We start from the raw sequence: 27,627 nt of genomic DNA on the forward strand, positions 1-27,627 counted from the left end.
AAAACCTACCCAAGTCCATGGGAGGTGATTTTGAGAAAAAACCCTGTGTATCATTTTAATTACTTCAGTTAGATTTACCTGGTCAATATGGTAAGTTGTACGTGCAAATGGGTGGGTTAAACTGTATTAGGTATGACGATTAGCATTTCAGGGACTTCGTGGGGTTCATTCTAAATTCTGGACTTGGGTGGTTTTTTGAATCATATACTAAGACAATAATGTTGGAATGAGATTACCACTAGTAAGATAATACAAAATAAAGCACACTGTTATGTATAATGTTGATAAGCATTCTGCCATGTAATATAAACCACACACTTGATTAAACCCATTTTTTTTTCAAAAAGTCACTCTCCAGTAATGAATGTGTTACAAGTGGACTTTTATACATACTGGGTTTCAATCAATGTGTTACAAGACTCAAATAATGGACTTGGGTTGATTCTTTCATGCATGCTATTTTTCACATGCTCAATAGACACAGAGGATGAATTTGAGTTGTTCTTTCATACATATGACAGGCCTATGTATAGCAGCACTTTCCCATGCTTAACTCAATTTGGCCAAAGTATGGATTTGGGTGGCTTTTGTATTCATATATTCAATTGTGAACACTAGGCAGTTACCCGTATTTTGCGGTTCTCGGTTGTCATGGTTATTGGCTTTTGCAGATCTCAAAATCAGGGTGTGTCCTTTGGCTGGGATCACGGTCCTCACAGCTGAGCTCAATTGCAGCTTTTTGCAACTTTCGCCCTCAATTTGAAATTTGACATGACCTTTGACCATGGATGACCTAACAAATGCAAACCTGAGCTTCCTTGGCCAAAGTTACACCCACCCACCAGATTTGAGCTCAATACGAGCAATTTGAAATGTTTACAATTTTTGACCTATGACCTCTTAACCGTAGGTCTGACAAAAAGGTCACCGTGTAAACCTTTGTTTGATAGTCCAAGGCATGGCTAGATTTGCCATTTAACGTGTTTGAAATTAGACTTCGATTGGACTTGACCCCGTCGTTGACCTTTGACCTTAAAAGATATACGCTGGTTCTTCCCCATACCAAGCTGCATCCACCCACCAAGTTTGAGGAACGTGCGACCCCTAGGCTCCGAGAAAAGAGGCGGACAGACAGACAGATTCCGGTGAACTATAATTTGACAACTAACTGGCTCAGGCGAAGGTCACTTTCTGGAAAGCTGGACTGAAAAAAGTCATACCATTCCATAGCTGTGTAATATACTGCCACTGGCTGAATGATAAACTGGTCATTACGGGGACCGCGCATGAATAAATTCCTTCGTGAACTAAAGCTGGCATAAAGGATTGCCTTAAACTTAAATAATTGCTTCAACTTTAAATGTACCTGTGATTGTAATGTTGTTTAAACTATTTACCGTGTGGTCTGATGGTTGGCCTTGCTCCTGGATAAGGTGGTAGTTCATGTTTCTCGATGTGATGCGTGGGGGTATAGGGTGGTACCCCCAATTTATACCCAAAGTCATTTCATGGTTTCACGTTTGATGAGAAACCCGATAATATTTTAATTGACTGCTACAATGAAAGTACTTTGGATGTATATAACATACCTTTATCTCACAAGATCAAGATATACTCTAAAATAGGACCAGGACCACGTGCAGAGGATGTGGGGACATGAAGCACCCACAAAATCCACCACATATGTTAATATATATTAACACCTGCCTAAAGAAGTCTTAACTTTTAAGAACATTTAACAAAAGGGCCATTGTCTTTAACAACAAAAAATCTTCCTTTTGGGGTCAGTGGCAAGTCCGCATTTAAGATGCTACCTGATTTTTGTCACAAATGGTCTATATTTTTGGAACGCACGTTTTCCGAAAATACATGGGTACACTATTAAAACATATAATATATCGGAAAAAAGGAAAATAAGTTATAATAATTATATACTCATGTTGAATTGTGATCATTTCTGCCTGTGCACGTTCAGAAGCAGTATTTACTTTATTAACTACAAGCAGACACTGTGTTTTATATCTCTCTTAAAAATGAAAACACAGTTTCTGTTTTTATACATTTGTAAATACTGCTCTTTACTTTGCGAGCAGACCGCTTCAAAAAACCTGTATCATGAAAAAGATACTGCGTTCTTTAACTGACCAAATTGTGTCATACTGTAACAGGTCAGATTACAACAATGCTTTATTATAGGAATGTCCCACACTGACAGGTTTGACCGTTAACGAACTAAGTTCCTTCCAGATGGCTGAGGCGAGACACGAGTCTCGATCGAAAGTCAAGATATGTCGGCTCTGTCTGTCTGAGCTCCTCATCAAATAGTATCTGTTCATTGTTGCATTAACTATCAAGTAGAACAATCAATAAGTTAAAGTCTATTTGTCTGGTTAATTAGCTACGTTGACATATCTCGTATGTTTGTTTTGTTTACTACCAATCTTTAGAGATGTCTTAGCTTAAGGTATTGTGTACTATTGCGTGTTATTACCGAACATTTGAGATGTCTTGGCTAAAAGTAATGTTATCTTTTTTCCAGGTATACTGTACGTGTTATATTTTAAGTGTAAGAAAGAAAGAAAGAAAGAAAGAAAGAAAGAAAGAAAGAAAGAAAGAAAGAAAGAAAGAAAGAAAGAAAGAAAGAAAGAAAGAAAGAAAGAAAGAAAGAAAGAAAGAAAGAAAGAAAGAAAGAAAGAAAGAAAGAAAGAAAGAAAGAAAGAAAGAAAGAAAGAAAGAAAGAAAGAAAGAAAGAAAGAAAGAAAGAAAGAAAGAAAGAAAGAAAGAAAGAAAGAAAGAAAGAAAGAAATCGTGCAACAGAAATACACCCCCACACCGCGACAAATATAATCAAAATGTAAAGCAAGTTTATATAGACGACAAAGAAATTCACAGTATTTATCACTTTCAATACCGATTTTTTATGAGGTTTTGTAGACTTTTGCAGCAAATATTTCCAAAACAACAAAAGGCAATGACCATAATAACAAAGATTTACCATTGAGAGATGGAGCTTATGTAATCAGTAAACGCGCTTAAGTAAGCTTTCCAATCACACTCTTTATTAATCTCACCACATATCAATGAGACATTAAAGTAGGTTTTTAAGTTTTCTCGCTTAAGAGAAGTGATTGTTTTCCGTGGCGATTCAGGAAATAATCGGTAATAAAATCGCTTATCGCAAGCAACGTTACTATGAATTCAATACTTTAGAAAAGTGTGTGTAACGGTCTTGTTAAAACAATATGTTTTGATACAATATGTGTTCATGTCCACCAAATCCTCTGAATATTAGGCGAACCGTTTCCGTACATTTATGTAGCATCATTTACCCCGCAATAGATAACCAAATATATTTTTAAATATTTGATTTGATTTGATTTGATTTTATTCGGTACTCAGAAATTACAATGTTTACATATAAATAGACAATTAACAATAATATAAGATGTACACATTTTTAAAAACAGCACATTAAGATGATAAAACATTATAAAAACATTATAAAACAGCAGAGTACCAAGGATAGCCCAAAAAGCTTTTCAAAAGAAAAGCTTATTTCCATTGGGGTCCTTAATATTTGGTCCCAGAACGTACCGACATGTCTATTTTGAACTTCAGCCAGCCAATACTTATAATATACTTCATGTCAGAAATAATTATAGTATAATCATATTGCACCAGCTTTCAAAACTACTTCAATTAATGACCACCTAGTACCTTAGCTTCTCTAGGAGTGTCTAAATTAGTCTCCGGGAAAGTACAACATAATGAAATTAACACCCGTAAACAACAAGACAAGTAATCCAACACTGAAACCAGACTCAAACTTCTGCAAGGCGTTTAAAATTAAGCCTAGCCACCTTCATTGAACATTAAATTCATTGCCATTTGTCATTATAATTATGTGTTTAGATCATATCAGAGTTAGGGTATACTCAATATGTCTGTGCCTCTGTTGGAAGAGCTCAATGACACAAAGTTACCCATTTCTTCGGCTGGTGTAGAGTACTAGCGGTAAACTAGGCCATGTTCTTCCTTTACTTCAAATAGGATAGGTCGCTAATCGAACAGACGAATGAGAAAGCGTGGTAAGTAAGCGGCAATTGGGTTTTGGTAGCTGCGCATTCTAAATGTCTGATCGGTTCTCTTGAGATTGTAATACGTGATATATGTGATGCCCAGTGGGCCACAGGTGTGGCAAGCTTTGCCAATATGTTCCGCGGCCCGGTATGTACTTTCAGGACATGATACTCTATAGGGAATATCGAACGTAACATACAGAAGTCATAGATAAACAAGTATAAAGTACTAAGAGGGAATTTACTGGACTTTATTTGTGACACGGTAGAGCATTTTTGTGAACATGGTGCAGATACGACAGTAAGTAAAAATACTTTTGTCAGAATGTAAAACGCATTTTGTTTAATCCTCCAAATAACCGAATTAATATCTCATGAAATGGACCATGTTTAGTTTTGAAATTAAGATATATTGGTAGTACATAACAATACAAATACATATGCCAGACATCTAGAAAATTAAAACATTAGAGATACGACAGTATATGGTGCGGGCGCCTGACGATATCTGTGTATTTTCGGTAATAATGTTTTGAATTAATATCATATAAATTACCCTGGATCTATAACTAAATTATAGCAGAATAATTAAAAATCCATAATATGGAATCGCCACATGTTTTTCCTAGATGTAGGCCTCCTTAACCCTAACCCAACCAGGTCTCACTAAAGCTCACTATTAAAACCACCGTGTGTGCATGCATTCCACGTGACTTGATGACGCAATCAGCCTAAGTCATAAATACCCAGGGAATCGCTGCCCGGGGCAGCGTTACCTCGGTGGCTACAGGTCGGTGATCTTTTGTGTGGCATGCGAGGGGTCCCAGGTTCGAATCCCGGGGTACCAAGTGATATATTTCTTCACCTTCTCTCCTTTGTCGTTTCTTCTTTCCCTTCCGATAGCAAAAGCACCACGGATAGGGTTAAAGCTATACTTTTATCACCGTGTGGTATTTTCCTGTAAATGAGCTGTAGTGCATATAAAAGGCAAGATTGCTTAGTTCTCTTGGCAATTCATATTATACACTTACTACCATGAGGGAATTCAGGAAATCTAAGCACGGACGGTCATCAGAATTGTCCCATGGCAAAGATGTTTTAGATTGCCTTTCTATCCCTGTTCATACCATATCTATAGATTATTTGTAAGAGGGCTGGAAACGTCCATATCTACTCTTTGAGGTAAAAGGACTTAAATATCCGGGGCAAATATGGGTCGGTCTTAATTACGCAAAATCGATTTGGATTGCAACGTATCTTATTTCACTGTAAATATCGTGCTTAGAAAATGTAGAAAAGATCTTGTTTATGTTCAGAAAAACAAAAATCAATGGATCAACAATTTACGCTACATATATTCTTTAACCATTTGTCATATGTACCGACGCTTTATCTGAAAAAGAATGCTTCCAATAATGCACATTTGATCAATTGTCAACATTTGACAAGTAATCGCCTGGGGCGAGGGTACTTTCTGGAAATCAGGACTAAAAAGATAATCTGATTCCCCAGTTTGTCAATAATCTGCCCCTGCCTGTACGAAAAACTAGTAATTCCTTGGACATCCCAGGTACAGTTAAGGAATTTATTTGTGAAAAATTACCTTAAACTTAAAGAACCGCTTGAAAATGCAATGAGGTTTCAGCAACTCGTATGCCGTCGCAGTCTGACGGCCGGCCTTGCTATCGGATGAATGGGTTCAATTTATGGTACCATAATTACAGCAAAAGTCATTTGTGGTTTCACTTTGCATGGATACCCCGGGATGTTTTTCATTGGTTGCCGCAATGAAAGTACTGGTCATAGCATATACATACTGCGTTGGTACACTGACCATATTTTGTCACACAGTAACAGATCAGATTACACCAAATGCTTCATTAGAGGAAATGTCCCCTCATTCGTTACATTCGTTACACGAGACTACTGACAGGTTTGACGGTTAACGAACTCCGTTTCTTCCAGTGTGAGGCGAGAAACGATACTCGATCGAACGTCATTATGTCGGCTCTCTCTCTGTCTGGGTTCCTCATCAAATGTTATTTGTTCATTGTTGCGTTAACTATTAAATAAAACAGTTAATGCGTCAAATTCAATTTGTATGGTTAATTAGCTAGGTTGGCATATCTTGTATGTTTGTTTACTACCTATCATTTGAGATATGTTGGGTAAAGGTTACCCCCTCTACGTCAGGTATACTTTAACTGTACTATTTTTGTGCAGTATCAGATGAAATGTTTTAATTGTGAATATCACATGTAAAATGTTATACATTGCGCATGTTACGTTGCTCAACGTGAAAAAAATTTCAAGATAAGAACAGCATAAACATTTTTTAATTTTAATTTAATCTGCTGGGACGTTCAGGTTTATTAAGTCTGCTGGGACGTTCAGGTTTATTAAGTCTATCGATTTATATATGGAAATAAAAAATGAACAAGGACAATATGATAATCCTCTGTCAGCATTTTGATTCTTTACATTGATAATTGATTAATATGATTTTCTACGGTCATGTCAAAACTCCATTAACTACACACTATATTAAACTACTATTCTGATTATTAATGATTTGCAACTTTTACAAATGGACCAAGTTTATACTGGTATCAATCTCTGTGAATTAAGAGTGTTTGGTAGCAAATTTGGTAGCAACTTAGAGCTAATAAGATTCTGCACACGATCCTATCAATCAAATTGTCATAACAAGATCGAGTGTTGGTGCAGGACTGGTTACATAAGTGCGGATTTTCTTTATGTGAGCAGTTTAGTATCAATGCATTTCTCAACAAGAAGAATGTGAAGAAACACGACAAAATTTGCACACAATTCACAGGTTTAGGAAAGGTTCACAACTCTGGTCATGGAAATGACTTAGTGTAGATTTCAAACATTATGTGCAAATTCCAGTGCTTTGGTTGAGTGTTTACCATAACCCATTTTTCAAAATTCTACAATGTGGGATGCACCACTACTGTTTATTTTTGTCGCCTGCTTCATTATCAATAACCATTTGAGAACCACAATGTACTCAGCATGTTCAATGGCATATTTAAACCACCTCTAATAAATCGTAAAAGCAATTTTGTTCATTCCTTTTATTAAATGGCTTCCGAATTTTACATTTATTTTCATGTCCACAGCTAAACGGAAAATATAAAAATGTAAGCGTATAGTTGGGTTTCGTTCTCCTGAAGATGATTAGAATTTGTTTAAATTAAACGACTGATTTTAATGGCCAAATATTTAGAGTATACAGCACACAAGAGTGACCACTTTGCACGTGAAAGCGATAACGTAATATGATATTGTAGACACTCGGTAAAGATTTCCAAGCAATCGATGTACGTTGTTAGAGTTGATTTCAATTACTGAACCTATATTTTACAATTTACTGTAATTCAATCCGGACACCATCAAGTGGAACAACTAGTCAAACTGGAACAAAGTGTTTGGGCGAATTGATGTTTAGTAGAATACCGATGTTTTTTGTTATCTGAGTATTTCGATTATTTTAAGTATCCCAGTAATACCATCACGCATATTTGGTAGATATGGCATATGCTGTTACTTGTTTTCAAAGTTGGGAGGTGAAAGGTTTAAAAGCAATTCTTATGTAGAAGATTAACTTGCAAATTTCACATTTAACTGATTGCTTTTAAATACCATCATATTAATCATTTTAATATTGCAGTGCAATTTTGCGAGGCCGCGCAGGCACATGTAAACAAAATTCTAATTCAACATTAATTTTCATCTACATACTTAAAACTAGGTCTCGTTGATTCCGTGGAAATATTAAGTAGGTTATGTCACATTACCAAAACATTAAAATAATAAAACGTTATATATCTGCTATTCAAAGTTTATTAAGAACGGCAGTAAAAGGTAGTGAAAAGGTTCATTTCGATGGAGTAGATGTATATAATGACACTTAACTCGAACTGAAACTAAGTATTTCGCTAGTATTAGTGCTCCTTGATATTTGAGTGCATTCTAATGGTACTTTGCATTCAGCCTGGTAATTTGTTTTTACCTATACGACTGAAATGTGTGTAACCCGATTGACAGCCTCATCCCCACATTTTCTGCATCTGCGTTTTTATTTTTTCATTTCTTTTCATCATCCTCCTTCCACTACAATTTCTTCTCCTTCTTCTCCCTGTATTCCTTTATTGATATTCTACTAGTATTACTATTCTACTACTATTTTGTTTCTGCTTCGTATTCTTTCGTGTTTTATTTTGTTACCATATTCTATCCTTGAACATTTCTTGGTTTGAGACTGCTACTAAAGTATCACGTTTACCAACAATACCTTACTACCGTCGATAGGAGGAGACGTTAGTCTAGTAGAATAGTTGTCAGAAACACATCTCACGTAATGCATTACTTTATCTTCAATATCAAAGTGACATGAAGAGGTTAATATATAAAAGATGACCTGAACAATTTAAGAGGACAACGTCAAAGATTCTCTTTTATAATACTGACAGGTATTATAGAATGCAAAGTGCTGTACCCATAACTCTTCCTTTTACCACAATGCCACATGTTATTAACGCAGCTTGCAGGGGCTGGCTCTAAAATTCTTACTTCCATAATTCAGAATCAAATCAGCATTTGGACTTTCTCTCCAAATATCAATTGAACATAAAAAACATTTATTGAATTTACCTTCAGATGTCTCATTGTAACGCTAATCTTATATATATTTTTTTTTATTTCTGAAAGAAAAATTACACCAACTTGCCACTATAGTTTGTTACACTTGTTTAGTGAATAAATACGTGAATCGTTAACAAAATAAAAGAAGTGTATGTAAAAGTAGCCATTTGTAAACCCCTTAAATCTTCTACCCTAAGGATAAACTACAACTAGTTTTATAAAAGGCAAAAATAATCATTCAATATGAAAGACAAATGAACAATTTGGCCCGGAGGATAGTCACTTTCTCATTCGGTAAATTTGCCTCGACGTAGTGACCCACTAGATTGGTCAAGTTTTGTTTATGCACTGGAGGCAGAATACATTAATATAATAGCACGTCTTTTACTGCTCATCACCTTTAGCATCACACATTTATAAAAGTACAAAGACCAACTTGCATTAGCAAAAATCTGTTGAAGGCATTCGTTAATAAATAACAGCAAGACAAAAAACGTTGCTCTAGTTTTGATTTGAAAGTAGCTATCAAAAAGCTTAGCTAAAAAGGCTCGGACCGCTCAGACCAATTCTTGTGTTTGTATTAACCCGCCTTAATTGATATATCTTTAAGGTTAGTAAATGGGGGTTTTTAGGTGCTTGATTCCAGAGGGAAGTTGTTTATAACAGCGTTTATTAAAACCACTAGAATACGAGCCTATGAGCTGGAAAATGTGCTGATTTCAATCCTTGAAATATTTAGTGAAATAAATCAATGCTGTTAATACCCTGATAACGCACTAATATACAGCAGTAACTATAACAACAACAACAATGACAACATCAACATATCATTTGTAAACATTTTATAACTCGACATTGCTACTAGCGTAGTAACAAACCCTTATATTATTATCTTAGTTTAACTTGAGGGTTGTAGGTGCTTTCTTAGTCATGTTTAATCAAATTCTTATCATTCTTCGATGGACGAGTGACAAAAACATAATGCTGTCAATGTGTTCCTCCCTAAAGGCACTGGCGTTTATCTTCACTATGCTATGAGTATGCCACTCACATATATGCATCAGATCAGATGGTCAATTCTTATTAGTCCCAAAAGCCGGTTCATCAAATTATCAGCACTATATTATCACGGTTCTTGTGGTTATTGAGATATTGAGATCTAGTTTAAGATATTGTTTAGACATGATATACTATCATAATATTACACAAGCATTTGGACAAGAGTAAATATCCCCTTTAACACTTGCGTGGCGATCCTTTTTTTGAGAAATCAATCTCGCCTCTTTATCTCCCTTTGAAATGTGAGAGATCCATGACTTCACCCCGTTTGAAATTGTATATTCTCCAGACGCACAGTAATACGTCTGACTGTCAAAGTTTGGATAATAATAGACATCAGATAAGTACAGTTTATAAGCTTCAAGACTAATTGTTTGTTTACTCCATTCTCTATTTTACAGAAGGGTCAATGGTTAGCATAATTGAAATGGTAACCGTGCATAGGCAAAAGTATACGTTATTATAGTGGATATTATATAGGCATATATGATATGCCCATTAAACAACTCTTTGAATACAACATTTGGTGTATTTAATTATTTCCATTCGGATTGAAAACAAGGTGCGATACCGTAGCCACTCAAAATGTCCAATTGAATAGTTTTATGATTCAATTTGTTTCCTTTGTATTTGGGTAGCTTTCATTATTATCTTTAGTTTGGTTGTGTGTTAGAGGTGTTATTGTTCCAAATTGTATATAAAAAAAAAATAAAGAATTAATCTGGTTCCGTAAAAAGCAGGACATAGCAACTAGCAGATAGCAACTAACAGATAGCAACTAACAGATTAGAACACACAAACAAAGCATTACAGCCACACAATACAGAACACTGAGAACACCCCCCCACACACACACCCCCACACACTCATCCATTACCAAACTCATTTGAATGGAAAGACCCTGAATGTTACTAGGAACATCGCTTTCAAACTGAGCATTCACACCCACACCCCTTGAAGTAATTTACATCAACCAATAACTTTTACTTTATGTTCCTCCCAAAACCTCATATTCTTCCTTATAATGATATCTCTACCTCTTAATTATGAAATCCGCGTATTCACAGAGAATAAGAACGAGACATTGACATAGCATGATAAAAAAACACTTAGGAAATGTATTTTGTCACATGGGCACGTCAGACTGAAAACAATTGGCACATTGTGATGCAACAATATCACCAAGGGCATTTACTAATACATCTGAACAAAAAAGCGCTAATAGATCTTTTATTAAAATCAAGAATGAAAAGAGAAACAAGCAAAAAAGATGAAAAAATGAAAAAGAAAGACGAAAAAAGAACCGAAAAAAGTAAAGAGAGAGAAAAAAGAACAGCTATTAATATAAACAAGCTTGACTACATACTAGGCCTATATGTGGCATGATCATACAAAATGCGTAGTAATGCAGGTTTACAATTCTTGCAGTACCTCGCATGATGTAAATGATAAACACTTTCAAAACTCAACGTACGTGGATATTACGCATGTGGTGTTAAAAAAATGTCACCACAATCAACACTCTTCAATGAACTCATTTGTTCCTTTCAAAATATGACGTAGCATTGAAAGTCATCATACACGAGGTAAAAGCCCCGCAAGAATATGACCATATCTTCAGGCAAAATACAAGGTGATATGCCTGACATATTGAAAAGATATGAAATCAAAATAAAATGCCGTGAGATACGTCAGATAAACCAAACGGAGCAGTGGTCATTTTAAAAGCTTCATATTTGATTTTTTTCTGTGAAAATTGTATGGAAGTGCTTGCAGTCATGTGAGTTCAGTTGGCTATAAAACATTGAACCCGTGCTTTTCTTTTTCTAGCTTTAAATTTAAAAATGACTCAAGGATAGTTAGAGCATGTCGACTGAAGCATACACAGTGCTGCCTTTTCATAGCTGACAATAAAAACGCAATCGTTATCGCAGAAAGTACCCACTCGGAGAGTGTTGCTAAACTTTCGATGAACTTCTTGACCAACTTTTGGCAGCCAGATGCTTAAAGTAATAAACACACGCGTGGCTTTGAAAGAGTTACGTGTTATTTCCTATTTATTTCATATCGATCTTAACAGCAGTGACAAACCCAAAATAAGTTGGGAAATTGTGTTATAATTTAAAGAATGTAGGATTATTTAACGTCATTAAAAGTTATATTTAATTTTACCTACATTTTTGCCTAATGACATTACAGACCACAAATGTGTTTGCCACTCAATGTTACTTACAATTTTACAAGGCATCATTGATATCTGTATGTAGGTAATATCTCGAAATAGAAACAAGATAAAAACGAGTTTCACGGTTATATTACCGCTACTACTGACGGGTGGCAAACATAGTTTAAGCGGTATACCACTCCGGGCAAGTATTTAGGAACAAAAATCTGCAATCTTTATGAGTGGCAATTGAAGATTGAGTTTTTATCTTTTGATTTAGTATATTTTGTTGCAGGTAATAACACGATTCAAGTGCAAACATTCTGAGAATAGGGTTAGGGATTTGGGAAATTGGGCTTCAAATTTAAACATAAACTCACTATTAAATAGTGATAACTTGACACTATGCATCAATCAGGTATCGACCTAAGTTCATATTGATAAGAACATATCAATTGATCATTTTCGAGCGTAATAGTCTGATAAGTCTATTTTAGATTCGTAGTGTCCTCGCCAATATTTCACAATATCAAGATGTTAGTTCCAGATAGTTCAGAATCAGTTAGGTAATTGATTGCTCCATCCACTCTAGTGATGTATGCATATTCTCTTTGATATCACACGACTGTATTGCGTTCAGTATGCATCAAAATATGAGCACATTTTTGCATGCACTATACCTTTGATCATAATGCTCAAATTACGGCACCTCCAAGCCTGGATATCTTGTAAAAGAATGTCAACGAGTTCAGTATAGGTGCTTATAGACTAGCGTTATAATATTGTCGGTTGATGAACGCGTATTTGCCATTGTATGGCCTTTAAGGGGTATTACACCCTTCGATAAATTTGTGACTATTTTTGCACTTTTCTCAAAAACTAATAACACAATGGTAACAAAAGTTATGTATATTTATAGTAGTACAGGAGCAGCAACCTCAAAAAAATGACTTCGTTCACCCTCCACTACATACAAGGTTTGACACCATAGGTAGTTAGTATGGACCCTCTAGATCACTGCTAGGTAGGTAGTGGACTCAAATTGTGGTATCACTTTTTTTTTTTACAGGTCATTTTATGTGTGGACGTATAATCGCATAAAATCACCAAAAATAGGACAAAATTAAGGGGTAGGGGAGATATAAATTCTCATAACTCAACTTTTACTCATAATAATGAATTTATTTTGGTATGAATATGTAGCTAATTGATTGTTCTAACTGCCTAGTATTATTTGAAAGCAAACCTAGGTTTCATTTGATCATGATTGGAAGTGGCCAGTCCATACACTAGTGAAAAATCAGATTTTTCACAACAATGCGCAGGGTGGGTGTTTTTGTGACATCGGCTTCAAATTTTACTATTGTACCAATTTCTATTTTCAAAATTAATTAAGTTTCCTTTTTTAAATTTTGTTTTTAATATCAAGCATATCTAGGCAAACTTTGATGTTCTGGTTCAAATATTTATGTATGTGCATGTTTGCTTGCATGTTGGTTTGTGTTGTGTGGGTTTGGGGTAGGTGTGTGTGGGGGTGTGGGGTGGGTGCAGGGTGTGTATAGGGTTCAGGGTTGGGGTGTTTTACATGTTTTAATATGTCACTCGGCTGAACTATATAAGTTCTATTAACAAAATGTGTTTTTAAGTTGCCATTCATGTAATATTTTGAATATTTATATGTGTGGGTGAGATCAACCGCTGTTTGTCAGGAAAATAGACTGAAAATGTAAAAAAAAAAAGTTACTTTTCCACATGTAGCAGCGTGTGTAACAATATTAAGGGGTAGGGGAAATATAAACCATCATAACTCAACTTCAACTCATGATAATGAATTCATTTTGGAATTAATATGTAGCTAATTGATTGTTCAAATGTGTTAGTATTATTTTAAAGCAAAGCAAACATTAATTGTCAGGTAGATAGCCATAAAATGTGAGAAAAGGTTACTTTTCTATGTATAACCATGTCAAATATGGCATTATTAAGGGGTAGGGGAAATAAAAACCACCATAACTCAACCTTTACTCATAATAATGAATTCATTTTGGTATCAACATGTAGCTAATTGATTGTTCTAACTTTCCAGTATTATTTTAACAGAAAAACCATAAGATAGACATAAAATATGATAAAAATGTTAATTTTCCAATGTGTAACAGCGTAAAATTTGACAATATTAAAGGTTAGGGGACGTACAAACCAACGTAACTCGACATTTATTCATTATAATTCATTCATTTTGGCATTTGGTCGTTGTAATCTTTTAAAGCAAAATAAGCATTAATTGTTAGCTGGAAAGACATAAAATGTTAAAAAAATGTCAATTTTTCATGTGTAGTACCGTAAAATATGACAATATTAAGGTGTAGGGGACATTCAAATCACCAAAACTCAAGTTTTACTGATGAAAATGAATTCATTTTGGTAACAATATGTAGTTAACTGTTAGTTCTAACTTTCTAAAATTATTTAAAAGCAATTAAACCATTAGTTGTGAGGTAGATAGACATAAAATGTACGAATATGTTAATATTCAATGTCTAACACCGTAAAATATGACAATATTAAGGGTAAGGGGACATACAAATCACCAAAACACAGGTTTCACTGACGAAAATGAATTCCATTTTGGTATCAATATGTAGCTATTTGATTGTTCTCATTTTCTGGCATTATTTTAAAAACAATTAAACCATTAGTTATCAGGTAGTTAAACATACAATATGAGAAAAATGTTAATATTCAATGTCTAACAGCGTAAAATATGACAATATTAAGGGGTAGGGGACATACAAATCACCAAAACTCAAGTTTTACCAATGAAAATGAATTCATTTTGGCATCAATATGTAGCTATTTGATAGTTCTAACCTTTAGTATTATTTTAAAAGCAATTAAGCCATTAGTTGTCCGGTAGATAGACATAAAATGTATGAAAATGTTAATATTCAATGTCTAACAGCGTAAAATATGACAATATTAAGGGGTAAGGGACATACAAATCACCCAAACTCAAGTTTTACTGATGAAAATGAATTCATTTTGGTATCAATATGTAGCTATTTGATAGTTCTAACTTTCTAGTATTATTTTAAAAGCAATTAAGCCATTAGTTGTCCGGTAAATAGACATAAAATGCATGAAAATGTTAATATTCAATGTCTAACAGCGTAAAATATGACAATTATTAAGGGGTAAGGGGACATACAAATCACCAAAACTCAAGTTTTACTGATGAAAAGGAATTCATTTTGATATCAATATGTAGCTATTTGATAGTTCTAACCTTCTAGTATTATTTTAAAAGCAATTAAGCTATTAGTTGTCCGGTAGATAGACATAAAATGTATGAAAATGTTAATATTCAATGTCTAACAGCGTAAAATATGACAATATTAAGGGGTAATGGGACATACAAATCACCCAAACTCAAGTTTTACTGATGAAAATGAATTCATTTTGGTATCAATATGTAGCTATTTGATAGTTCTAACTTTCTAGTATTATTTTAAAAGCAATTAAGCCATTAGTTGTCCGGTAGATAGACATAAAATGTATGAAAATGTTAATATTCAATGTCTAACAGCGTAAAATATGACAATATTAAGGGGTAAGGGGACATACAAATCACCAAAACACAAGTTTCATTGACGAAAATGAATTCCATTTTGGCATCAATATGTAGCTATTTGATTGTTCTCATTTTCTGGCATTATTTTAAAAGCAATTAAGTTTCCCACGAGGGGTTGAAGGTCATAATGGGGCCAATACTAAAAAATTATCCTATCATGTTGTAATGTTGTAATCTCAAATTGTTCCTCTCATCGCTAAGAATTTAAAAAGACAATTGTCATAGTTCTACGAAGCTTAGTTCAGGGGTTATAACGTCGAATATATCAATATCATAAATAAAGGTCAAATTTTAAAATGGTCCAATTGCACCAATTAACGTAAGAAACCTCAATCGTATACTACATTCAAATTTTGGTGCAACGATTTGTATTCCTGTGTTCCCCTTCACAATTAATGCAGCCAAAGTTGAGTTATGGTAATATTCCCCTACCCTTAATATTATCATATTTGACACTGTTAGTGTTACACATGGAAGTTTTTTCTCACATTTCCTTTGTATCTACATAACAACTAATGATACCAGAACGTTCGATGAATTCATTATCAAGAGTAAAAGTTGAGTTATGGGAGTTTATATTTCCCCTACCTTGATATTGTCATATTTAGGGACCGTTCACAAACACTTGTAAGGGGTGCCTGATGCAAAAAGGGGGATCTGAAATTTTTTGACCCTCCTAAGGGGGGGGGGGCCTGAAAAAAAATGATCAAAAATTTTCCTGGAAAAATTGAGTTTATATGATTTTCTATGGGGTTGACCCATAATTTTCATGTCAAAAAGGGGCCTACAATTTTTGAGGTCTGTAAAGGGGGGGGCCTGAAAGAATATTTTGCGATGAAATTTTTTTGCATCAGGCCCCTCCCCCTTACAAGTGTTTGTGAACGGTCTATTACGCTGCTAGATATAGAAAATGACTTCTTCTGACAGTTTCTGTGTATCTACCTGACAACTAATGATCGCTTTGTTTATAGAAAGTTAGAACAGCCAATCAGAAAAAAATGGACTTTGTCATTCGGATTGGCATGCATTTTGTCAAATTAATGTAGATCAATTTACCAATGTAAAGACGAGAGGGCGCTAGACCATTAAAAACACTGGTGTTAACGTAATCTTTTCTCTCCCGGTTTTATTGACATAAGCAATCACCTCTATTGAAATAAGCTGATTGGTACTTCAGAGTTAACAATGAAGTCAGATTACAGTAACTTACTGAATCCCTTGCGTTTTCGTATCTGATCAAAAGACTTACGGAAACTGAAAAGATAAAAAGACCCTAAGCCCTAAATTGTTCATGGTGATTTTACTTTTACAATACTGTAAGTTGACAATTTTTCACAAGGCGAAAAAAGGTTTCACCGGGATGAAAATAATGTCAATAACAAAATAGTTTAAGTTTATTTCATATCATATATACACGGAACAAAATAATTTCTAACGGTGTTTAAAAAAAAAGTGATTAAAATATGCAAATTAGCTTTATTTTAACTAAAATTAATGAAAAAATACTACCGATTGTAGATCCATTGATAATCTTATATATTGTACCTACATCTTTACTCTGAACCAAGAACTATTAAAGGATGCTCTATTTGAAATATATCATTGCATTGTGGGATATCATGTTGCCTGCTCAGGCAACATGCTGCCTGGCCCGGCAGTGTTTCCCGAGCAAGCAGTTGGACCGGACTGATTATACGTACATGTACTTAGAAATAATTAAGGAATAAGTGATCTCATAATGCATCAGATGGTCAGTCCCTCTTAGTTCCAAAAAACGGCATTTAAAATAAATTTCTCAGCATTTAAATTGGTATGTACCTTGTGGTTGTTGAGAAATTGAAATCTTGGCATATATATTGTTCAGGCATGTCATACCACCATAATATTACACACATATAAGTAATATCCCCTTTAAACTTGTATAACGATCCTGCATTCAAGAAATCAATCTCGCTCCTTTTCTCTCCCTTTGAAATGTGAGAGATCCATGACTTCACACCGTTTGAAACAGTATATTCCCCAGACACACACAGTATACGTTTTCCTGTCAAAGTTTGGATAAGAATAGTCATCGGATAACTATAGTTTATGGGCTTCGAGGCTAACTGTTTGTTTCCCTTTGTTTTCCCGTACTGACGGGTCAAATGGTTAGCATAAGTGAAATGGTAACTTAACTGTATGTGTAAGATTATACGTCATCGCTGTCACCAGGTATGCCCAATAAACAATTCGTGGGTGTATTTGCTTGTTTTGTCTTGTTTTCTTCATATTTGAGTAGCTTTGCTATTTGAATGAGTGAGGGGTGTAGGTTGGATTGTTTATTGTTCTCAATTGGGTATTAAAATGAACTATTTATATAAATAAATTATATAAAAATTACACTTAATCACCTACGCAACAGCGTGTACACTGCATTTAATAATACAAGGGAAACATACAGAGACATCCATAACATTAAAACACCACCGCAGTCATCCTCCACACAACTGAATACCAAAACACCCCACACACTCGTGAACAGACGAAAACCAACCCACCATCTCAAGGTAACACACCCCACAAACAAACGTAAAACACATTCTGCACCGCCGGACTAATACACTCACCCCAACCCACTTCCACCCACCTCCTATCCCACTTTCACATCACCTCACCTCACCCCTACCTACAGGCAACTCCTTCTCCACAAACACCCCCAACCACCACACATACCCACACCCACCCCACCGGACCCAAGCTTAATAAGATAATAAGCAAGTTTCATTTTCATTGTAAATCCCGAAATTGGAAAGAGCTCCTGTATGACACAAAGTATCGACATGAAACTACACACACTCCATCTGGAATCTCAAATGAACAACTTTTATCGATCTTTGCCATACTTTCATACTTCATGGTGAAGCCTGCACTATAAAATGGAAGAATATAATGAAGACAATTATATTACACCAGGTTGGACATGTACATTGATTGTGATCACAAAGGGCAATTACTGATACATCCGAACAAGTTAAAAAATAATCCCATCAGTTTGCTAACTATTTTTTAATCCAGGTGTTTGTTTATATTCTACAGAGAAGCGTAAGGGACGCACCATTAGACTTCAAGGTGGGGGTTAGGAAGTTTTAAAAAAAAAACTTCCCCCACTACATGAGCAAAAAAAAACTTTCCCCACCAACAGTAAAAAAAGATCCCCGACCCCAACTTCCTAACCACCCCCTCCCTTGAAGTCTAATGGTGTATCCCTAATAGACAGATCAAAAATGTTTAAAATATTTTAATGAACATAACAAAAAAGAGATGAGAAATGAGGAAAAAGAAAGATAAGGGAAAAGAAAGAAATCGAAAAAGAAAGCAAGAAAAAAATAAAGAAGTAACAAAAGCGAAGTAAATTCGAAAAGATCTAGAAAAAGTATAGCGACTACAAAGTTGCAGCAAGTACATGCAATGATCATAATGAAGGTGTACAGAAGTACCGTTTAACCAATCTTGCAATCCCTCAAATGATTTCGGCGATGTCTTTTTAAAAAGCATCGTACGTGGATATTACGCATAGAAATGTCATCACAATTATTAACACTCTTCAATGAACTCATTTGTTCCTTACATCTCTGAAGTAGCATAGAATGTTATTATACACGAGGTAATAGCCCCGAAGAATATGACCATGCCTTCAGGCAACAAGACAATGTGATATGCTTGACATATTTAAATGATATGAAATCAAAATTAAATGCCGTGAGATATATCTGTTAAACCAGACTGAGCAGTGGTCACTTTAAAGCTTCATATTTCATTTTTTTGCTGTGAACAGGCAGTCATGTGAGGTCACTCAACTGGCTATAACGTTGAACCCCTAGTTGTGTTTTAGTGCTATTGTATAATGACTCAATGATAGTTAGAACCAGAAGACGGAAGCGTACTCAGTGCTGACAGTGCTGAACATAAAACACAATATTTATCGCAAAAGGTACCCAATCAAGGAGTTCCCCAATCCAGGTATTTCTATACTTTCAATGGATATTCCTACCAGAACCTCAACACCGAGATGCTTAATAAACAAACGAGTGACTTTGAAGAAAAGTTTAGAGATTGTTAAGTTTTATTATCGGCTAGGTACAGATTTTAAACAAGTTGGGAATTTGTGCTATAATTTGAGAAAGAAATTGAATTATTCAACATCATACTTAATAAGTTTACTTCTGTTTCCCTAACAAAGTGATAGACAGCAACAATGTTTGATGCCCCTCGTTGCTTACAATTTTAGACAAGACATTATTGATATCATTATTTTGTATGTAAGTAATATCTCGAAATAAAAACAAGGTTCGCGGTTACATTAGCTCTTACCGACGAGCGTCAAACATTCAGGGCTGTATAACCCATTCCATGCAAGTACACAATTATGCTTTCTTTGCGAGTGACAATAAAGAATTATTTTGTGTTTAGTATGTACTGTATTGCAATTTATAACCAGATGCATTCAAGTAGGTGCAAAATGCTTTAAATAGGGTTAGTGGTTCTTGAAATTAAGTAGATCTAGTTGTCTTTTATGCAGTAAAGTAATCCGTACACACTGGGACAAATAAGTCATGATACATGTATCCACTGGGATGTATTAAAAACAAGCAGAACATTAATGGCTTCTGAATTGAACTAGAGTGAGATGTATTTCCTTACCTACCCTGAAAGGATTGTTCCCCTAGCCGTAAAAACATCTGTCATAATAACTTTACATTAATTATTGTTTTATCTTCCTAACGTCGGACCTCGGTTTTCATAACTTCTCTCATGCCGTCATACAATATTGCCTATGCTCTAAGGTCATTTAAGATTGCCATTAGAGCCGTAAGTGAAAGTGATAAGCTGACACTATGCATCCATCAGATATCGACCTAAATTCATATTGATAAGAACATAGAAATTGATCAGTTTCGATCGACATAGTCTGATTAGTCTATTTCTGAATGGTGGTGCACTCGCCGATATCTCACACTATTCGTTATAACTATATAGTCAAGTTAACAAGACATTAGATTTAGTTCCAGATAGTTCAGAATCAATTAGGTACTGATTGCTCGTTTTGCATCCACTCCAGTGATGTAATTGTGTATTTGACGTCGCATGACTGCATTCGGCATCAATATATGAAGTACAATTAACACACACTAAACTTTTGATGAGTATGATGTTCAGATACGGCTCCTAAAAGGGATGTTAACGCTTATCGAACAGTGGTGTGCTATAGTCGGTCGATTAGCGCGTACTTTGTCATTTTGGGAACAAGAGATGGGCGGACGTGTTGCACGATACGTCCATTGTTTTACGTACTTTGCAAAAAACGTGGGTACAATACATACTTTCTTCGGAAATGATGTGGGGAAAATCTCTAAAAACATCAGGAGATGGCTCATGTATATATTCATGCTCTGATTCATCCAATAGATTAAATCATAGGCCATTTGGTTATTCCCGAAAGCCTTTCCAACAATAATCGAAACTACGTCATCTTCGATATGCCTGTAGACCTGTAGAGTTGGGCACTGCAAAAGGAAGGCTTTTTAGCCTTATAACGTCCATCCATATTCACACATAAACTTATTGCAATAGTACTGAATGCAATGGAAGGATGGATAATGTGATGTGAGAGCAGGAATTATCTGGATGTCCAAGTAATTCGGTCCTGTGCTGAGAACCCGGAGAAGCTATACATGTCAATATGTTTGGTGAGAAACTCGACAATACCATTCTTGAAGATGTTGGTGGATTGGGCATGAACAACAGCTGCTGGGAGTTTGTTCCACACATTACACACTCTCTGTGAGAAGCAGTTTTGCCGTAACCTCGTAGAACATCTCTGCTTATTAATCTTCAGATCATGGCCTCTCAGTCCTTCAACATTCCTTGTCATGTCAAAACATCTTCGATACTTCAATATCTTGTAGTTCATGTAGAATCTTGTATACCTGGATGAGGTCACCCCGAAGTCTTCTATAAGCCAGTGTTGGTAGATCTAACAGCTTTAATCTTTTGTCATATGGCAGATCTTGTAGTGATGGAACAATTTTTGTTGCTCTACGTTGTACTTTTTTCAAGTTTGTCAATATCTCTCTTCAAGTAGGCTCCATACACTATTTGCATGCTCCAAATGCGGACGAACCATAGACTTGTAAAGTGTCTTAAATACATGCTCATTCATGTGATCAAAAGTTCTCTTAATCACACCAACAACTCTGTTTTCCTTATTTGCTATTGTTCCTATGTGCTTCCCGAAGGTCAGTGTCTTGTCAAACTGGACTCCAAGATCTTTTTCCTCATCAAGCATCTTTTCCATAGTGCAGTATGCCACACTTACTAACATTAAACTGTAACTGCCATCTAGTAGACCAATCACAGAGATGATTCAAATCTTCTTGCAGTCTTTGACGATCAGCTTCATATATTATTGACCGGCGTGAACACCTTGGTATCGTCTGCAAATATCATTACTAAACTGGTCACCACATTCGGCAGATCATTGATGTAAAGTATGAAAAGTATTGGCCCAAGGACACTGCCTTGTGGAATACCGCTTTTCACTGAGGCCCATGCTGACTTCTCTCCATTTACTGAGACTCGTTGTCTACATCCAACCAGGAAACTTTCAATCCAGTGGATCAACTTGCCGTTTATCCCATGTGCTTTTGCTTTCTTCAAAAGGCGCTGATGGGGAACCGAATCAAAAGCCTTGCGGAAATCTAAATACACTACATCAATGTTAGCACCTTCTTCAAGTAGTTTTGTCCAAATGTCCATAATCTCTAGAAGTTGTGTTACACATGAACGGCCCTGCCTAAACCCATGTTGCTTATCTTTGATGACATTATGCTCCTTTATGAATGCCATAAGCTGCTTTCTTATCATTGATTCCGTTATCTTGCACACAATTGAGGTTAGACTGACTGGTCTATAATTCCCTGCATCAGCTGCACTACCTTTCTTAAAAATAGCTGTGACCTATGCGCATATCGTTACTGCAGTACAACGGAATGAGACAGGGAATCACCAAGAATATGAATTATGACCTCTTTACAGCCTTAATGTACGATCTTTTTCAGAATATACCTTTATTTTTTTCAAAACCGTTCTGTTGGTCCGACATATTATCATAATTTTTAGATTATGATAATATGTCGGAACGACTCGCAAATCGTAGTCTCCTACAAAGCCAGTTTGGTTACGCTCCCTCCACATGTGGAGGGAGCGTAAGCAAACTGGCTGCGTAGGAGACTAACTCTGAGGCCGCACTCGCCGTCCTAATCCAAATAGTGCGAGATATTTCGAGTGATAGAGGTGAAGTTTATGATGTTGTTTCTTTGCAAATTCTCAATGTTTTTTCGCGTCCAAATGTATTGAGAACTTTCATAATGATTGCATATTATCATTTTGGAAGAAAAAAAATCTAAAAATTTAAAAAGATCGTACATTAAGGCTTTAATAACAACTGTGATAGCAATATTTCACCTTTAACATTTTACACCAAACATTATACCTAACCCTACCAGGGAGAGTGATACCAAACCAATATATTTCTGTGGTGCTTATAAAACCCTAAAATAAGCGCTCAAATGAATGGGTTATCTTAAGTCCATCTAACCTTGAGCTGAGCTCATTTGACATTGAGGATATGGAGCTGTTGAGTTCGAGTAAAACAAACGTTTTTCTGTGTGTGTTTCAGCACTTTAAATCGGGTTTAGTATTGAATTCTGGCACCGATATTATTCAGCAAAGTATCCTTAAAATGCTGAATAGTGTCTCAATAAGAAGCTACCCGTAGTTAACTTTTCCGCGTCTAACCATGCTAACTTTAGAAACGTTCTTTAGTCATCGAGCAGCATGGTACATTAAAGTCTTCTGTCACACGCGTGACTTTAAATGACACTTCAAGTGTTGCCTGCCCGTATAAAGTGAGTTAATTGAATCAGTATCGTAGCTATATACCTGTTTAGAAATAAAGAAAATGCAATCTTAAAATATCTAGCTCCAAAATGGTACCGAGAGGGTTGATGGCTAAATGTGTTCATTATTGGAAACAACGTTTAATGGTTAATGCATAGTCTTAATGTCACTTGTACGCCAAGCATATAGACACACCACACTCCACAACTACTTTCAAACTTGACTCAACGCATTCGACAGTTAATCATGATGAATGGAAAGTTGCGAATCCGTTTGAAATACCAAGGGCCAAATTCTCGTAGCAATATATGTGATCAAGCAAAATCAGTCGGAACTCGGAAATATTGAAATTGCAGTTTCTTATAGGATAGTAAACAGCATTTACAAATCTGGATTTTGGAGAAAACCCCATTAAAATTGAAGAACCAGTTCCAAAGATATGTGCAATTAAAGAGTTTCCAAAACAAAAGGAAACAAAAGGAAATATTTCCTTTGTATGGCTATATCTCAAAATCAATATGTCCGAGTTCCGACTGATTTTGCTTGATCGCATCACATATATTACCTCCAGCCTGATAACCAGGACTAACTGTGGTTAGTTACACTGACCATGGAGGTAGCAGATTATCATAAATCCATATAAATCTGTAGCTGTCCTAATCTTTTGATGTATTCACATTATGCCGAATGGTATTGGTCACGGGTACTGTATATTTCCACACAGCGGCAACGTGGTCACGCAGAACATAGAGGGCGATACATTATTTACGCCCTCTATGATATAACTTATTATTGCTAGGAGAATTTGGTCCCTGACTGGGTCTAGACTTCGGATATAAAACTGTAGACTTTAGTTTCATAAAACTGTAGACTTTAGTTTCATTAGCAAACATTCAAGTATGAACCAAAGATCAGTATCAGATGTAATCTCCATTATTGGTCTTTTTATTAACATTTCTAATTCATTAAGACGACAAGAAAAGGGAATAAATGGCGCCGTTTCCAAAAGCATATAGCTTTATCTATTTCGCGTTCAGATTACTACTCGTTTAATGGAAGTTGCAGTATCAAATAAAGCTTAAATCGTGATTTTACTTCATTCGAAGTAGAAATTACAAAATATTACTTTCTTTCCCACTAAGTTACTTGCATTGAAACATCGTTTTCATACTATAAAATACATTACATTACATTAACCAACACCTATAAAGCGCCTTTACCGATGGATTCAAAGCGCAATAAAATAAAAACAAAGAAGAAAACCAAGAGAACCCAAACATAGGAAATCTGAAACATGAGTTTTGAGAGCAGATTTAAAGGTTTCAACGGTTGGAGAATAGATTATACCAAGCTCTGGGCCAGCCACTGAGAAGACCCTGTTTCCAGCATATGTATGTGTCTTGGAGACTCAAGGTTCAAATTGTGACAAGAACAGGTGGTTACTGACCCAAGACGTTTTCACCTTCTATAGAAGAGAAGTAATTCATTGGTAGAGCACCAGCGCAGTCACCTTCGGAGCCTTATTTCACCCTTATACAGATGAGCACTCCATTATAATGCCTATTTGAAGGTGTCTTGGGAAGTATTTCTTGAACTGCATATCTCCTTGTCTTGAGTAGGCATCAATCAATTCTCTGAGGTCTCTGGACTTAGGACCAGACTCTGGTGAGTGCCCAACCGTTCCGCTTCCCTCAGATGAGGTCCACCCGGGGTGATGTAAGGCAGCAGGCAGGACTAGTGTATAGCTGTGTAAAGTGTCGTGGAGGAATATTTATAAGTGTCACTTGACATACATATTTAGGTCTGAGTGTCGTGTGCTGGTTCGTCTTCTTTATCTTCACATGGAGACGGTTTCCAGCTTTGAATAAGGTCTATCTGTCGGAATGCTTTGCTTTGACGGCATAACCATATCACATACCGGTAGCTGGTTCTGAGTGCTGTTTTAGAAGCTACATCCATGATGTTACGTCTCTTTCCACTTGGTACTTTGAGAGCAGCGATACGTTTTGTCAGCGATGTGTTGTAAATACCTCTGCTTCCAATTTCATTTGGGAAGTAGTGCGTACACCATCCCCTATTTTCGCAGTCGGCTACAAGTACTAGTTACCTAAAAATCGTGTTGCAAGATCCCCTTTTCATTTCTTTTCTCTTCTTTGCAAAGATATTATCTTTTATAGTGTATAACCTCTTTAAAATAACATTGAATATACAGTACACATTGAAGCAAAATACATGTATTATATTTGCCATCCTGTATCACGAATAACGGCACTATCAAATTCAATTAAAGTTATTCTCTACATATCCCCTAAAAACTCATTAATTTAATACAAAACTTTGACAAGCAATCATTGTTTTCGCAAATTATATACAAAGTATTTTAAATGTCGCGATCTTTGTGATCTATTTTGTATAGTACTCTGCAACCCAAAGCAAGAAACTTATTGAGCATGTTGAGCTGAGTTATCATCAATACATTTCAATGAGTTCAATAACATCATAAAATGAAGGGTAGGTTGCTTAACATAAGACGTTGTAAAATGGGCGTCAATCCGGGCGTGTCGCCCCCACCTTTCGGCAAATTGACCCACTGTTGTTCTTTTCAGTCACTTTTTGACAATCCAGGCCGAATGTTCTCCCGCCCCAAAAATTCAAGCCGGATTGGCGGATCTTATTAAACGCTAGCAAGTAACATACAGCATGTTGTTACTTAATATTTTCTTTAAATCTACCGAAACGGGTTATTTGTCCGATCCTAATATTAAGCGACAATAAAACAAACAAAATGATTTTGCATTTCTTAGACATACGTAAGCAAACATATTTCTTATATTTTCCTCTTTTTTCCCACAGATTATTTTCTTCAGGACAGAGATCGCGCCGGTGAACATGAACAGGTTGTTTCATCAATGTGTTTCACTAGATGAACCTCTTAAGATTAAGATCTACACCACCCTAGTGATTATTATACAGTTCGTGGTGCCGCTTCTCCTCATGGTGTTAGCCTATGCTCTCATACTCTACAAAATTACAAGCAGCATAGGACAAGGTAAGGATCACTGTAATTATAGCTACATTTATTACACATAGTCAGAACACTTAAAATCCTTAATGTACGATCTTTTAAATTTTTAAATTTTTAGATTTTTCTTTTTTTCTTCCAAAATGATAAAATGCAATGATTATGCAAGTTCCCAATACATTTGGACGCAAAAAACATTGGAAATTTGCAAAGAAACAACATCATAAACTTCACCTCTACCACTCGAAATATCTCGCACTTTTTGGATTAAGACGACGAGTGCGGCCTCAGAGCTAGTCTCATATCCTGCCAGTTTGGTTACGCTCCCTCCACGTGTGTGGAGGGAGCGTAACCAACTGGCTTCGTAGAGACAAAGATTTGCGATCGTTCCGACATATTATCATAATCTGAAAATTATGATAATATGTCAGACCAACAGAAAATCATCCCATTTTACTACAAATAGGGCGAATTTGACAGTTTTCTCATAGATGTAAGTTGGAACATGTGCAAGTATTAGAAATATGCCAAAAAACCGGTTTTGAAAAAAATAAAGGTATATTCTGATAAAAGATCGTACATTAAGGCTTTAAACAATATAATGTGTGTTACCTTATTAGTCAAAAATGTACCACTCTCTGCTCAACTAGAGAGTATAATTAACGTCACAGCCTTCAGTTACAAAAACTAATACATGGCGCATTGATATACATAGTGAGTCCAAAACAAATCTTTTTCAAGCTCATATTATGGTTCTGGATTCTGGTCATACAGCTTGTCTCAAAAAAAATTGTGCAAGTGAAAAGCGCCCTCTTTGGCAATTAGAAAATACCGTTATGAACTGGTAAAAGTTCCGACAAAACAATAGGAAAGTATACAGCCTGTCTCAAAAAAACTGTGCAAGTAAAAAGCGCCCTCTTTGGCAATTAGAGAATACCGTTGTGACATGATGCTTACAGGGAGCAGTCCTAGCTCTCAAATACCGTTTGTTCTGTTCAATTTTCTTGTTTTAATCTCGAGATATGTTTAGTTAACAAGGAATAGGTAAAATCACAATTGTGCCACT

General features: G+C 35.6%; 2 protein-coding genes across 3 annotated transcripts in view; one reads left to right on the plus strand and one right to left on the minus strand.

Annotated features, from left to right (window-relative positions):
• LOC140171505 (gonadotropin-releasing hormone receptor-like) overlaps positions 1-27,627 on the plus strand; it is a 137,050-nt gene that overhangs the window by 98,874 nt on the left and 10,549 nt on the right. For both annotated transcript variants that reach the window (XM_072194774.1, XM_072194775.1), the window contains exon 3: positions 26,393-26,588. In XM_072194774.1, coding sequence (XP_072050875.1) covers positions 26,393-26,588 — 196 coding nt within the window. The remainder of the gene's footprint in view (positions 1-26,392; positions 26,589-27,627) is intronic.
• LOC140171994 (uncharacterized) lies at positions 21,258-21,935 on the minus strand. Its single transcript, XM_072195341.1, is given in 4 exon segments — positions 21,258-21,518; positions 21,520-21,690; positions 21,692-21,725; positions 21,727-21,935. Coding segments are annotated over 4 exon segments (675 nt in total).

This window comes from Amphiura filiformis, chromosome 15 (assembly GCF_039555335.1).
Source record: "Amphiura filiformis chromosome 15, Afil_fr2py, whole genome shotgun sequence".
In the NCBI taxonomy this organism is placed as follows: domain Eukaryota; kingdom Metazoa; phylum Echinodermata; class Ophiuroidea; order Amphilepidida; family Amphiuridae; genus Amphiura; species Amphiura filiformis.